Source organism: Salvelinus sp. IW2-2015, unplaced genomic scaffold (assembly GCF_002910315.2).
Source record: "Salvelinus sp. IW2-2015 unplaced genomic scaffold, ASM291031v2 Un_scaffold2444, whole genome shotgun sequence".
In the NCBI taxonomy this organism is placed as follows: Eukaryota; Metazoa; Chordata; class Actinopteri; order Salmoniformes; family Salmonidae; genus Salvelinus; species Salvelinus sp. IW2-2015.
In genome coordinates this window covers 8539-24222 of record NW_019943765.1, presented here as the reverse complement: position 1 = coordinate 24222, position 15684 = coordinate 8539, and the positions used below count along the sequence as shown (strand labels likewise).

The following is a 15684-nucleotide window of genomic DNA, read 5'->3' as shown; positions in this document are numbered from 1 at the left end:
GGGAGAGGGAGAACATTACATACAAAGTACATGAAAAACATTGAGTTAAAAAAAAATATATATTTGAAAAACAAATTCATCTGATAACCTTTTACATGTTTTTAAATAAAACATTTATTCACACAGTCGTAACTGGCCCCCCCAAAATGCTGTACAACATGATAACCTCTGACCTGAGCAGCAAATGTACAGATGTCACAGATCTCTATAGAAGGCAGATATGATCACGTGATTCACTTCCTCATCAGGTCTACATATCTCCCAATAATATGGATTAGGGGGGGGGGGGGACTTATGCATTTCATGCTATTATCAGTCGATCCACATACAATAATACGATCCACATACAATAATACGATCCACATACAATACTACTGTATACTATGAACATCTGTGGAGCTTCTAGAGTTGCTGGCCAGTTCAGGAACAGTCAGACAAATGGCTCCACTAGGAAGACGATGGACCAGAGAACTAGGATAACATACTGTACATAGTTACAGGGATCTAGTAGCTATTTCCACCCGACCTACGAAGAAAAGGTGGCTAAAGACAGAGAATGTTTTACATTTTTTAGTGTGTACAGAACACTGAGAGGTGATAATCATTACGATGTGATTTAACAATGCCAAAGACACTTGATATAGCTGACGCTCGCTTTGAACACACACACCATGTAACGTTGCTTTCCAATGGGAATGTCTGTTCTACTCATTCTAATTCTACGGTCACCTGCCATTCAATCTTCTTCTGCTTGCAGACAGTTCCAACACTTGACAGAAGATGGCTGCCGTGGTTTGTCACTGGTAAGTTGCCTCCCGATGATAACCCTGGGCTCATAACATAACAGTCTGGATGAGTCTTGTTTAAAAAAACAAACATAACCAGGCTTGACACCATGTACTGTACAGTAATCCTACAACAGACTTTCAGTATATTACAGCATATTACTGTATTGTGTCCTATTCACATGAGACTAGTATAGACCCTTCATATTACGTAGAATAAATAGACCAAGGTCACGCCATAGAGATACAGTTGACTGAAACAGAGCCACACAAAGACAGCGCTGGCGTTAACGTAGCTAAGTAGCTGTCACACAGAGGAACGCCATAGAACAGCGATTCTCAACTGGTGGGTCGCGACCCAAATTTGGGTGGTGCGAGGTTGAGTTGGGTCATGGTGAAAAATATTATAATACTTCAGACTGAATAGTCTAGTCTGAATTTAAAAACGACTTCAACCAGGTAAAAAGTATGTAGAAATTATAATGATTTTTAAAAATGTTTTAATAATTTCATCTCTGAAAATGTTTTCTTCAATCACAATATAAATCTTTTAGCAGCACTATTTTGGATAATTCTGTGGTCTCAAAGCAAGTGAGTTTCAAGAGTTTCAAGTTCGTCATCAAGAAAATTATAAAAAATATTCATTATTTACAAAGAACGAGGTGGGAATGTTGTTCCCTTGTCATATACAGTAATTGTTACATTTACACAATCAATATAGCATTAAAAATGGTTTTCCAGATTGTATTTTGGAAATTATTTTTATAATAAAAATTATTTTATTGGATCACAACTCGGGGAAAAAAAAAAAAAGTTTCAATTTGTGTCCAGAGGTCCACCAATGATAGAAAGATCCATGAGGACAGAGAACAAGTGAGAAGGGAATAGCAGTCAGCTTTGGGGTTTTAATTTAATTTATAGAAGTCTAAGAATTAAAAACATGCACAGTGCATTATAATCTTTGTATGTCAACCTCCACAGAGCAGTCATAAGGTCCAAACTCTAGGTAATGGATCTCAGTCATCCCTGGTGTCTCACCTAGCCATCACAGTCCAACTTCTCGTAGGCAGGGGATTATGATGCATCCACTGGGTGGCTAGCACAGCCCTCTCTCCATTACAAACACATCAGTGTTGGTTGGATAGAGGAACAAGAGACCATTGTTTACAGGAGCTCAACCTATTACATTCTCCTTCCGTTTGGTTATAGATGGATGAGCACCTCGTTGACATTCAGAATATACAGTACCTACCTACAGTAGTGATGCCATTACAGAGACACTACCCATTGCCATCGACTTTGTCCGATTCACACCCAGATCGTTCTATCCACAGTGGACACACAGTCTGCAAGGTCCACAGCACCAATTCACAGCAAATTCACACACAAAGCCCTATAGAGGTTCAGAGAGACCACCCGGACCTAAACCCAGCCCTCTCTCAAAGCTGCCCATCCCCGTTCTTGACATACTCCGGCAGGCTGTTGAGCACCGTCTCTTCACTCTTGGACTGCAGTGGGAGCTTCTCCCCCTTCTTGGATTGTTTTTGAGTAGCTCTGGAGAACTTCCTCCTGAACGTGTCACCAGCCAGGAAGTAGAGGATCGGATCCACACAGCTGTTGAGGCTGGCCAGCCCCCGGGTCACCTGGTAGGTGGCGTAAACGCAGTTATTAAAGGCACACATGTCCGGGACCTGGAAGTACAGCCTGGCTCTCATGTTCAGGTTCTTCATCACGTGAAAGGGCAGGTAGGACACAGCGAACACGGCCAGCACGATAATCACCAGGTGGATGGATTTACGCCGTAACGGGGCGTTGTTCATGTCGTTACATATCAGCGCCTTGACGATCATCCCATAGCAACCCAGGATGAKRAKGAAGGGGATGCAGAAGCCGAACACRGTCAAACACATGCTATAGATAAAGTAACCCGGCAGCTCATCCTCCGTGGTCGTGTCGTARCACGTGGTGGCGTTCCGTTTCTCCCCCGTMCGAGAGTAGTAGAGGATGGGAGAGATCSCCGCTATGACCACGACCCAGACCARGGCGCTGGTCAGCACGGCGTTCTTCTTCTTCAGTCTTCCCAGAGACTTGAGCGGGTGGACCACTCCTGTGTACCTGTGGACACTGATACAGGTCAGGAACAGGATGCTGCCGTACAGATTGACATGGAATATAAACCTCTGCAGTCGGCAGAGAACGTCCCCGAATATCCAGTCTGTCTTATTAAAGTAGTAGAAGATGAGGAAGGGCAAGGAGAGGACGTAGCAGAAGTCGGCCAGAGCCAGGTTGAACATGTACACAGAGATGCTGCTCCAGGGTCTCATGTGGCAGACAAACATCCAGATGGCCAGACTGTTCCCCACCAGGCCGGTGATGAACACCAGGATGTACACGGTGGGTAGATAGTAGAACTGGAATCCTGTTCTGGTCAAGGAACATCCCCCCCGCGTCACGTTGTGGAGATCAGATACATTCAGGAGGGACGTCAGGCTCAGATCAGTCGTCATGTTGTCAGGGAAACATGGGTTATTTTACTGTAATAAAAAAAAGAAAAAAGTTCAGGGGAGATATTTATGATTTTTTCCCCAGTTTTTAAACAACTAACTGACCGAAGTGGGTCAAATTATTCTAATTCCATTTTTTTTTTCCTGTGAGCTCAATGCGCACATTGTGCTGCAGTTTCCCTAGAGATAAATCCGATCGTGCCCAAACTGCGCCATGTAGTAGAGAGTTGTAGTTTCCAACAGGCATTGCATTGTTCTACATAGTTTACCACAGAAAACATGATAATTAACTACTATAACCACAATCCATTGCGCAGTCCGGTCTGTGTTTAACACCTGCTACATAAGAATGTGAGATCAACAGGGGATAAAGAGAGAGCAGTTTCTTCACAAGCTACACTATATATACAAAAGTATGTGGACACCCCTTCAAATTAGTGGGTTCAGCTATTTCAGCCACACCCATTGCTGACTGGTGTATAAAAATCGAGCACACAGCCATGCAATCTCCATAGACAAACATTGGCAGTAGAATGGCCCGTACTGAAGAGTTCAGTGACCTTCAACGTGGCACCGTCATAGGATGCCACCTTTCCAACAAGTCAGTTCGTAACATGTTTTCCCTGCTAAAGCTTCCCTGGTCAACTGTAAGTGATGTCATTGTGAAGTGGAAACATCTAGGAGCAACAAAGGCTCAGCCCTGAAGTGTTATGCCACACAAGCTTACAGAACTGGACCGCCGAGTGCTGAAGCACGTAAAAATCGTCTGTCCTCGGTTGCAACACTCACTACCGAGTTCCAAACTGCTTCTGGAAGCAAAGTCAGCACAAGAACTGTTCGTTGGGAGCTTCATGAAATGGGTTTCCGTGGCAGAGCAGCCGCATACAAGCCTAAAATCACCATGCCAAGCGTCGGCTGGAGTGGTGTAAAGTTCGCCACCATTGGACTCTGGAGCGGTGGACACGCGTTGTCTGGAGTGATGAATCACGCTTCACCATCTGACAGTCCGACGGACTAATCTGGGTATGGCGGATACCAGGAGAACACTACCTGCCCCAATGCATAGTGCCAACTGTAAAGATTGGTGGAGGAGGAATAATGGTCTGGGGCTGTTTTTCATGGTTCGGGCTAGGCCTCTTAGTTCCAGTGAAGGGAAATCTTAACACTACCGCATACAATGACATTATAGACAATTCTGTGCTTCCAACTTTGTGGCAACAGTTTGGGAAATGCCCTTTCCTGTTTCAGCATGACAATGCCCCCATGTACAAAGCGAGGTTCATACAGAAAGGTTTTGTCGAGATCGGTGTGGAAAAACTTGACTGGCCTGCACAGAGCCCTGACCTCAACCCCATCGAACACCTTTGGAATAAATTGGAACGCCGACCGTGAGCCAGGCCTAATCACACTGATTGCCCGACCTCACTAATTCTCTTGTGACTGAAAGGAAGCAAGTCCCCACAGCAATGTTCCAACATCTAGTGGAAAGCCTTCCCAGAAGAGTGGAGGCTGTTATAGCAGCAAAGGAGGGACCAACTCCATATTAATGCCCATGATTTTGGAATGAGATGTTCAACGACCAGTTGTCAAAGTGATTGATAGTTGGTATTCAGCAATCATAAAAGTATGCCTTATTTACTTTTGAAGAAGTACTAAAATAGTGATTTTGTCAGACAGTATATGCAGGACCTCTATAGAGACATGAGATGATGATTTGGAATTAAAATAATAATGTCATCAAATAAAACAAAATGTAATATATTGTAATKAAACAGCAGGGAGCAGGTCTCGAACCCTCGACCTTCTAGYCCGAAATCCGGCGCGCTATCGACTGTGCCGCAAAASCATGCTCGTGCGGCAGAGTCGATTTGAGCGGTTATAAACCCAGGGTCGTTACGAGATACAACATCTTATCTATTTTATTATGTAAAGTAATGTGAATTACTGATGGTTAACTGATCAGCAGTCATGGACAGTCACTACCATCRTGGGACATGTWTGTATTTATTTATTATGTTACAGCATTCAAACCACAATGCATTTAATGTTTTTCGTGTTTGGCAGTGATTACAAAAAAATAATAACCGAACCAAAACCGAACCGAGGACAAAAAACACAAATCGCTCAGCAAAGTCAATCTAGTCTCTTTGCAGCCAATTTGGAATCGATAATATGCACCGAAATAGCCTAGTCTATACATTGCAAAACCAGCCCAGTTAACTATATATAAAAGTCGATCATACACTAGCCTACTCACCGTTGACTTATATCCCACATTCCTACAGCCTTTTGCGGTAGAACAGGTTTCAAACATAGGCTACATACGCAAGACAACGCAGGGCGCTTGAGACTGTCGCGTCAGGTGTCCCTGTTCGACGTCTCCAACAAAGCTCTCCAGCTCTCACATTCCGCCTGGTTCGTTCGCTCTTACGGTAAAAGTCCACCAATCGTTGGGCACGGGTCACAATGTAAAACTGCGAGCACACTCTGGCAAGAGAGGAATTACAAACGAGGAYCGCCACCAGATAGGGTAAAACGCTCGCTGAGGGGAGGGGCTACTGCAACAAAAAACAAAATAAGAGCTCCTCAAACGTGCTCTTTCCTTCCTCTTCCCAACTCCGCATCTAACAAGCTCGTTTAAAAACAACAAATGCTGCGTTCAACTGCTAGTCGGAACTAGAAAACTGTGACTATACAGACTTGCTAACTGTAGGCCTACGTCGATGCTACTGGCAGACTAGTGTGGGTTGTTGATTCTTGGCAGCTACTCAAGATCCTACATGCCTCATTTAGGTTAAGGAATGCACACAGGAGAGTAGAGAGCATGTATGGGCCTCACTGGCAGGTTGGAAGCACATCATTCCTATTGTTCAAGAGTGATATGTCAAAATGTTGCCCTACACCCTATGGAGCTCTGAGAGGATTTGACAGGTGTAAGTCATATGGTAATAGATACACCTTACGCCTCTGTAGACTAGGAAGAGTAACCATGTGTATTTGTATTTATTACGGATTCCTCATTACTTTTAGTCAAGGCAGCAGCTGCTCTTCCTGGGGTTTATTATGAATCCCCATTAGTTCCTGCCAAAGCAGCAGCTACTCTTCCTGGGGTTTATTATGGATCCCCATTAGTTCCTGCCAAATGCAGCAGCTACTCTCCTGGGGTTTATTATGGATCCCATTAGTTCCTGCCAAGGCAGCAGCTACTCTCCGTGGTTTATTATGATGGATCCCCATTATTTCCTGCAAGGCAGCAGCTACTCTTCTGGGGTTTATTAGGATCCCATTAGTTCCTGCAAGGCAGCAGCTACTCTTCCTGGGTTTATTATGGATCCCATTAGTTCCTGCAAGGCAGCAGCTACTCTTCCTGGGGTTTATTACGGATCCGACATTAGTTCCTGCCAAGGCAGCAGCTACTCTTCCTGGGGTTTATTACGGATCCCCATTAGTTCCTGCCAAGGCAGCAGCTACTCTTCCTGGGGTGTATTATGTATCCCCGTTAGTTCCTGCCAAGGCAGCAGCTACTCTTCCTGGGGTTTATTATGGATCCCCATTAGTTCCTGCCAAGGCAGCAGCTACTCTTCCTGGGGTTTATTATGGATCCCCATTAATTCCTACCAAGGCAGCAGCTACTCTTCTTGGGGTCCAGCAACATTAAGGCAGTTATATACAATAACAAATATTTAATGACATGATATTTCATAACCCTTTTCACAACACATTAAGTGTGTGCCTTCAGGCCACTACTCACCTACGACATATCTACAATACAAAATCCATGTGAACGTGTGTGCAGAGTGCCTGTCATCATGTGTATGCCAGTGGAAGCTGCTGAGTGAAGTAACACATATACACCAGTGGGGGCTGTTGAAGGGAGGACGGCTCATAGTAACGGCTGGAATGGAGTCAATGGAATGGTATCAACCACATGGAAACCACATCAAAAACCACATGTGTTTGAAACCATTCCACTGACTCCRTTCCAGCCATTATTATGAGCCTTCCTCCCTTCAACAGCCCCCATTGGTGTATATGTGTTACTTCACAGTCCCCGTTGTTCCATGAGGTGTATTTTTATCTGTTTCTACTGCTTGCATCAGKTACCTGATGTGGAATAGAGTACCATGTAGTACTGCGTGCCTCCCATAGTCTGTTCTGGACTTGGGGATTGTGAAGAGACCTCTGGTGGCATGTCTTGTGGGGTATTCATGGGTGTCTGAGCTGTGTGCTGGTAGTTTAAACAGACCTCTGGTGACATGTCTTGTGGGGTATNGTTTAAACAGACCTCTGGTGACATGTCTTGTGGGGTATTCATGGGTGTCTGAGCTGTGTGCTAGTGGTTTAAACAGACCTCTGGTGACATGTCTTGTGGGGTATTCATGGGGGTCTGAGCTGTGTGCTGGTGGTTTAAACAGACAGCTCAGTACATTCAGCTTGTCAAGTARTGATGAAGTCAATCTCTCTCCCACTTTGAGTCATGAGAGATCCATATGCATGTCATTAATGTTAGCTCTCCATGTACTTTTAAGGGCCAGCCGTGCCGCCCTATTCTGAGCCAATTGTACTTTTCCTAAATCCCTCTTTGTGGCATCTGACCAAAACTAGGGCCTGTAGGACCTATCTTGTTTATATTGCTGTTAAGAAGGCAGAACAGTGCTTTATTATGAACAGATTTCTTCCCATTTTAGCTACTATTGTATCAATGTTTTGACCATGACAGTTTACAATCCAGGGTTACTCCAAGCAGTTTATTCACCTCAACATTCTCTATTTCTACATTATTCAGTACAATATTTAATTAAGATTTAGGGTTTAGTGAACGATTTGTCCCAAAAGCAATGCTTTTAAGTTTAGAAATGATTTAGGACTAATTTATTTCTTGCCACCCATTCTGAAACTGACTGCAGCTCTTTGTTAAGTGTTGCAGTGATTTCAGTCGCTGTAGTAGCTGACGTGTGTAGTGTTGAGTCATCCACATACATAGACACACTGGCTTTACTCAAAGCCAGTGGCATGTCATTAGTAAAGATTGAAAAAGTAAGGGGCCTAGACAGGTGCCCTGGGGAATTCCTGATTCTACCTGGATTCTGKTATGGTTTTCTATTAAAGAACATCCTCAGTGTTCTGTTAGACAGGTAACTCTTTATCCACAATATAACAGGGGGGTGTAAAGCCATAACACATGCATTTTTCCAGCAGCAGACTATGTTCAAAAATGTCAAAAGCTGCACTGGAGTCTAACAAAACAGCTCCCAATGTTTTTATCATCAATTTATCTCAGCCAATCATCGGTCATTTGTGTAAATCTGTGCWTGTTAGGAGTGGCAACTTGTTCCACCCAAGTTGTCAGACCCAGGTGGCTTGTCATTGTAGATAGACAACAATACTTTTTTTCAGTTTCCTAATCTTGCCAATGAAAAAATAATTAAAGTAGTTTGCAGTATCAGTGGGTTTTGTGATGAGTATGGGGTTCATTTGGGATTGGACCTGAGATATTGTTCTTGAAGGGCTTATCTCTAGTGTGACACAGTCGCAGTCTCACCACTGGAAACTGCTCTGAGAATAATATAAGTGTCACAAAGACAATTTGAATAAATGGTTTGCAATACATTTTTATTTCCTATTATGCTTAAGCAAAAATCAAATGTCTCAGTGGAATTCCAGACACATTTGACAGCTGTGCTGAGAGATGCTCAATGTTTTGGAATAAAAGGTCCTGTTTTGCCACCACTCAGATGTAGAGAAAGTGGCAACCCAGTCTGAATCCAACCCAGTCTGAATCCAACCCAGTCTGAATCCAACCCAGTCTGAATCCAACCCAGTCTGAATCCAAACCAGTCTGAATCCAACCCAGTCTGAATCTAACCCAGTCTGAGCCCAATTCTGTCTGAATCCATCCCAGTCTGAATCCAATTCTGTCTGAATCCATCCCAGTCTGAATCCAACCCAGTCTGAATCCAAACCAGTCTGAATCTATCCCAGCTGAATCCAACCCAAGCCTGAATCTAACCTAGCCTGATCTAACCTAGCCTGAATCCAACCCAGTCTGAATCCAACCCAGCCTGAATCTAACCCAGTCTGAATCCAACCCAGTCTGAATCTAACCCAGTCTGAATCCAACTCWGTCTGAATCCAACCCAGCCTGAATCCAACCCAGTCTGAATCCAACCCAGTCTGAATCTAACCCAGCCTGAATCCAACCCAGCCTGGATCCAACCCAGTCTGAATACAACCCAGTCTGAATCCACTCAGATGTAGAGAACATGGCAACCCAGTTGAAACCTCATCCATCATTGAGATGAAGGACAAGGCGTCTATTTTCACCTTGCAATTATGTTCCCTCTATCTATTATTATAAAACAAAGTGTGCCCCCAGGTCACTCTGGCATGCCATTGTGAATGTCTAATACTTGTCTTGTGGCTGTTGGGCGCAGTCATAACAAAAAACAGCTGCTGAATGAAGGGGTGGCCTTTGATTTGCTCGTGACATTTAAAGGCACCATTCTCCATCATTCACAGTCACTGCACCTGAAATGAAAAATTGGCAATTTAATGTTATCCAATGATGAGGAACTGCATTGATGAAATCACTGTATGTTTCACGTATGCAATAAGAAAATGACATGCTGCTCATCCTCGTATGTAAACACTATGTCATTTTGTTGCATTGTCATATAACTGTATTTTTCAGCAGTAAATAGTCTTTCTATGGTACCCTAGACATAGCTAGTAATATTCATGAGAGAGAGAGAGAGAGAGAGAGAGAGAGAGAGAGAGAGAGAGAGAGAGAGAGAGAGAGAGAGAGAGAGAGATAAAATGATTTTGACTATATGTCAATTGTCTCAGGTCTTATTAAATGGTGAAGACAGAACGTTGGCTGTGTGTGTGAGAGCCAAGGACAAACAGAGGCAAAATGGCATCAAGGGGGGAGATGGGATGGAGGGAGAGGGAGAGGGAGTGGGATGGAGAGGGAGGGAGAGGGAGGGAGAGGGAATGGGAGAGGGAGAGGAAGAGAAGATGGTAAGCCGTGTAGACAGTGAATGAAAGGTAGTATTGCCATTACGGCAAAACGCTGCTATGGAGGACTCAACTGTGAAACAGTGGAAAAAGTAAGCTTTGTGGACATTAGCTAGCTAGCTTCCTGAAAGATAGATGCAGCTATGGTTGACTTTGAGTCATTGATCAAGTCCGTTTATGCTGTGGTTGCATCTATGGAGAGATCTCACTGAATGTAGTGTTTAGATTATACAATCTATTGATTCAACTCATGTTTTCCTCATCAATCTACACACAATAACCCATAATRGCAAAACGAAAACAGGCTTTTAGAAATTTTARCAAATTWATTTTTAAAAATAAAAATAAAATACTTTATTTACATAAGTATTCAGACCCTTTGCTATGAGACTCGAAATCCTGTTTCTATTAATCATCCTTGAGATGTTTCTGCAAGTTGATTGGAGTCCACCTGTGGTAAATTCAATTGCTTGGACATGATTTGGAAAGGCTCACACCTGTCTATGTAAGGTCCCACTGTTGACAGTGAATGTCAGAGCAAAAACCAAACCTTGAGGTCGAAGGAATTGCCCGTAGAGCTCCGAGAAAGGATTGTGTTGATGCACGGATCTGGGGAAGGGTACCAAAMAATTGCTGCAGCATTGCAGGTCCCCAAGAACACAGTGGCCTCCATCATTCTTAAATGGTAGAATTTGAGCAATTGGCGGAGAAGGGCCTTGGTCAGGGAGGTGACCAAGAACCCGATGGTCACTCTGACAGAGCTCCAGAGTTCCTCTGTGGAGATGGGAGAACCTTCCAGAAGGACAACCATCTCTGCTTCACTCCAACAATCAGGCCTTTATGGTAAAGTGGCCAGATGGAAGTCACTCCTGAGTAAAAGGCACATGACAGCCCGCTTGGAGTTTTCCAAAAGACACCTAAAGGACTCAGACCATGAGAAACAAGATTCACTGGTCTGATGAAACCAAGATTGAACTCTTTGGCCTGAATGCCAAGCGTCACGTCTGGAGGAAACCAGGCGCCATCCCTACGGTGAAGCATGGTGGTGGCAGCATCATGCTGTGGTGATGTTTTTCAGAGGCAGAGACTGGTAGACAAGTCAAGATCGAGGGAAAGATGAACGGCGCAAAGTACAGAGAGTTCCTTGATAAAAACCAGCTCCAGAGCGCTCAGGACCTCAGACTGGGGCGACGGTTCACTGCCCAACAGGACTATGACCCGAAAGCACACAGCCAAGACAACGCAGGAGACGCTTTGGGACAAGTYTCTGAATGTCCTTGAGTGGTCCAGCCYGATCGAACATCTCTGGAGAGACCTGAAAGTAGCTGTGCAGCAACACTCCCCGTCCAACTTGACAGAGCTTGAGAGGCTCTGCAGAGATGAAACTCCCCAAATACAGGTGTGCCAAGATTGTAGCGTCAGACTCAAGAAGTGTCTTGGCTGTAATCGCTGCCAAAGTTGCTTCAACAAAGTCCTGAGTAAAGGGTCTGAATACCAATGTAAATGTTTTTGCTTTGTCATTATGGGGTATTGGGACGGGGAGATTTATAAGGGAAAAAACTATTTAAATCATTTTAGAATAAGGCTGTAATATAACAAAATGTGGAAAAAGTCAAGGGGTCTGAATACTTTCCGAATGCACTGCATATATCAACGTTCTATGTAAATTCAACGTTCGTTGTAATGTATCTCTGTCATATGGCAGTTATACTGTATATGTCAGTTCTATACAGCGGTTCTATATGGCAGTTCTATCTGGCAGTTCTATACGTTGGTTCTATACGCCGGGTTCTATCTGGCAGTTTTATCTGGCAGTTCTATACGTCGGTTCTATATGCCGGGTTCTATCTGGCAGTTTTATCTGGCAGTTCTATACGTCGGTTCTTAACGTCGGTTCTATACGGCGGTTCTATATGACGGTTCTAGCTGGTGGTTCTATCTGGCGGTTCTATATGGTGGTTCTATACGGCGGTTCTATATGGCGGTTCTATACGGCAGTTATATACGGCGGTTCTATAGGGCAGTTATATAGGGCAGTTATATATGGCCGTTATATATGGTGGTTCTATCTGGTGGTTATATACGKCGGTTCTATACGGCGCTTCTATCTGGCAGTTCTATACGTCGGTTCTATACGGTGGTTCTATACGGTGGTTCTATACGGCGGTTATATATAGCGGTTCTATACGGCGGTTATATATAGCGGTTCTATACGGCGGTTATATATAGCGGTTTCTATACGGCTTTAGGTTTCGTATATAGCGGTCAGGTTATATTATAGCGGTTCTATATGGCGGTTCTTATACAGTGGTTCTATACGGCGGTTTTAATAGCGGTTCTATATGGCAGTTCTATACGGTGGTTCATACGGCGGTTATAATTAGCGGTTCTATAACGGCGGTTCTATACGGCGGTTATATATAGCGGGTTTCTATATGGCGGTTTATACGGCGGTTATATATGGAGGTTCTATACGGCGGTTCTATACGGCGGTTATAATATAGCGGTTCTATACGGCGGTTTCTATACGGCGGTTCTATACGGTGGTTATATATAGCGGTTCTATATGGCGGTTCTATATGGTGGTTCTATTACGGCGGTTATATATAGCGGATATATACGGAGGTTATATACAGCGGTTATATACGGCCGTTCTATACGGCGGTTCTATACGGCGGTTCTATAGGGCGGTTCTATATGGCGGTTCTATACGGTGGTTCTATACGGCGGTTTCTATACGCGGTTCTAAACGGCGGTCTATACTGCGGTTCTATACTGCACAACATGAGGCAGGAATGGGAGTCACAAAGGCATGTGAGGCATGTGTGTGTGTGTGTGTGTGTGTGTGTGTGTGTGTGTGTGTGTGTGTGTGTGTGTGTGTGTGTGTGTGTGTGTGTGTGTGTGGTGTGTGTGTGTGTGTGTGTGTGTGTGTGGTGTGTTGTGTGTGTGTTGTGTGTGTGCGTGCGTGCGTGGCGTGTGCGTGTGCGTGCGTGTGTGTATATATGTGTGTGTGTGTGTGTGTGTGTGTATACTGTAGGTGTGTGGGAGTATCTCTTCAATTTGGTCATCTGCATGCAGACTGAAACAGCTGATAGCAGGAGCTTCAAGTTCCAATCCATTTTACTGTTATGTCCCAAAAATATATTTTACTGTCATGTGACTGTGTATATTATAACCTATGTGGTCAAATGGACATACAGTGTGTGTGTGTGTGTGTGTGTGTGTGTGTAGTACCCTCCCCCCCTTAAAAGAGTTAGATGCACTATTGTAAAGTGGTTGTTCCACTGGATATCATAAGGTGAATGCACCAATTTGTAAGTCGCTCTGGATAAGAGCGTCTGCTAAATGACTTAAATGTAATGTAATGTACACCATACTCTATGTGTACAGCCATGATCAGCACAACTAGCTCTCACAGTTTTACGTCAGAATTAGACGTTCATCCATGTTTGTTCAAACGTACAATTTCGACGTTGTCTCAAACCTCAAATTTCGAACGTCGAAATGTTTAAGGTTAGGGAGGTTAGGGATTAACTCCGAATGTTTAAGGTAAGGGTCAAGGTTTGGGATAGGCTTAAAACAAGAATCTCAAAATGTATATCGCTGGATTCAAACTCGTAACGTTTGGAACCAGAGGCAGATGTTTACGCCCATCACCATCCCCTCCACAACGCCATAGCAAAACCCTAAACCTACTTGAAAGTAACATCGCTTACTGTTGCCCCTAGTGGCCAATCTCCACATCATCTCCCGACTTCCTCAGACATGGGTGGACGTCGAATACTGACTTGTATCACGGGTGACCTGGCTGCATCAGCAATGAGGAAGTAAAGGGGTGTATTTAGAGGAATGGTTTTCTAAAACAAAGCCAAGAAATGGCCTCTGCACCTGTCGCTCCTCACTGCCAACCACTCGGTCCTGTACAGGGGTGAGTAACAGAGAGATAATCTATACATAGAGAGTCTATACATGCCAGCCTGATCTCAGGTTTTACCATACATTACCATATTTCACATTAACATATTATACGTTCATATATTTCACATTCATATATTTCACATTCATATGCCTTTGTATTATACAGCAATACAATTTAAAGAACACATGGAAATACATGTATTTTGGAGAAAAACAACTCTGATAATGTGATTTGCACCATAGACAGTTGTCAGCCTGTGAGATAACTTAGTTTAAACGAGGCACATAGCCTTGTTTTCTTTAACACGAACCAGTGGATGACAAAATGAACCACGACCTCGGTGCTGATTGAACAGAATGACATTTACCGCCTCCTCCCTGATATAGGGTGGAGAACAGGGGCAAAATACTATTTGTTTTTAGTGCTGACCCGACCTGCATTCTTCACTTCCTGCTTCACTGCCCCTACTCACAACCCAATCACCATCAGAGCCAAAATGACCATCCGTGTTTCACAGTTGCCGTCATTCTCATTAGATGCAGTGCAACTGGGCTCTCCTCTCAGTCATGTGGATGGTATCATAATGGAAGGTAGGCATGGCACGGCACAACACCTCATTAGAACACTTAGCCCATCATGCATCTGTCTCATTATTGAAGGAGGAATCATTTAAGTACAATGATTAGACCCATCCCTCTCTTCCTCTCTAGCTCCATTCATCCAAATCTCTCTCCCCCCTCATCCCCACCTCTTTCTGTCTCCCTCTCTGTTGATCCACTCACTCTTTCTCTCTCCATTCATCCAAATCTCTCTCCCCCCTCATCCCCACCTCTTTCTGTCTCCCTCTCCATTGATCCACTCTCTCTTTCTCTTCTTCCTCCCTGTTCTCCCCCCCCCTCTCACTCCCTTCCCTTCCTCCCGGGCTTTCCTTGGCCTGGCGCAGCCCCTGTGTTCCCCTTGCCACCCGCCGTGCGGTCGCCTCCTCATCCCCCCGTCCTTCCCTCCCCCCTGCCCGTCCCTTCACTCCCGACCGTTTCCCCCCTCACAGCCATTCCCCTGTCCTCTTATCTCTCATGTGCAGTGTCTGTCACTTCCACCCTGGTTTCGCCCAGTTCCTTTCTCCCATCCTCTGGTTTGTCTTTCCCTTGGTGTTTGTTCTCACTGGTTGCCCTTTTTTTGTCGGGCAACAGGTCCACGCCTTTCTCTGTATGCGCCACCTGTGATTTCACCCCGTCGATATGGAGTGTTTCAATCCCTTGGATTGTTTTCGAGACTTCTTTGTGAGCTCGGTGTACCGTCTGGCGGGACCTTGTCTCTCTCCTCTGCTCCTCCTCTCTCTCTCTCTTTCTTTTTCCTCTCTTGCTCTCGCTCTCCTCTCTCTCTCTCTCTCTCTCTTTTCTCTCTCTTTCTCTCTCTTTCTCTCTCTTGCTCCTCGCTCTCCTCTCAACTTGCCAAAGGT

At 44.4% G+C, this 15684-nt stretch overlaps 1 protein-coding gene across 1 annotated transcript; it reads right to left on the bottom strand.

Moving 5' to 3' along the window:
• Nucleotides 1-1283: 1283 nt before the first annotated feature.
• LOC112073980 (P2Y purinoceptor 1) lies at nt 1284-5889 on the bottom strand. Its single transcript, XM_024141211.2, has 2 exons — nt 5547-5889; nt 1284-3319 (listed from the first exon to the last, which is right to left on the bottom strand). The coding sequence occupies exon 2, from the start codon at nt 3290-3292 to the stop codon at nt 2225-2227; it is 1068 nt and encodes a 355-aa protein (XP_023996979.1). The 5' UTR covers nt 3293-3319; nt 5547-5889; the 3' UTR covers nt 1284-2224.
• Between the last annotated feature and the right edge of the window lie 9795 nt (nt 5890-15684).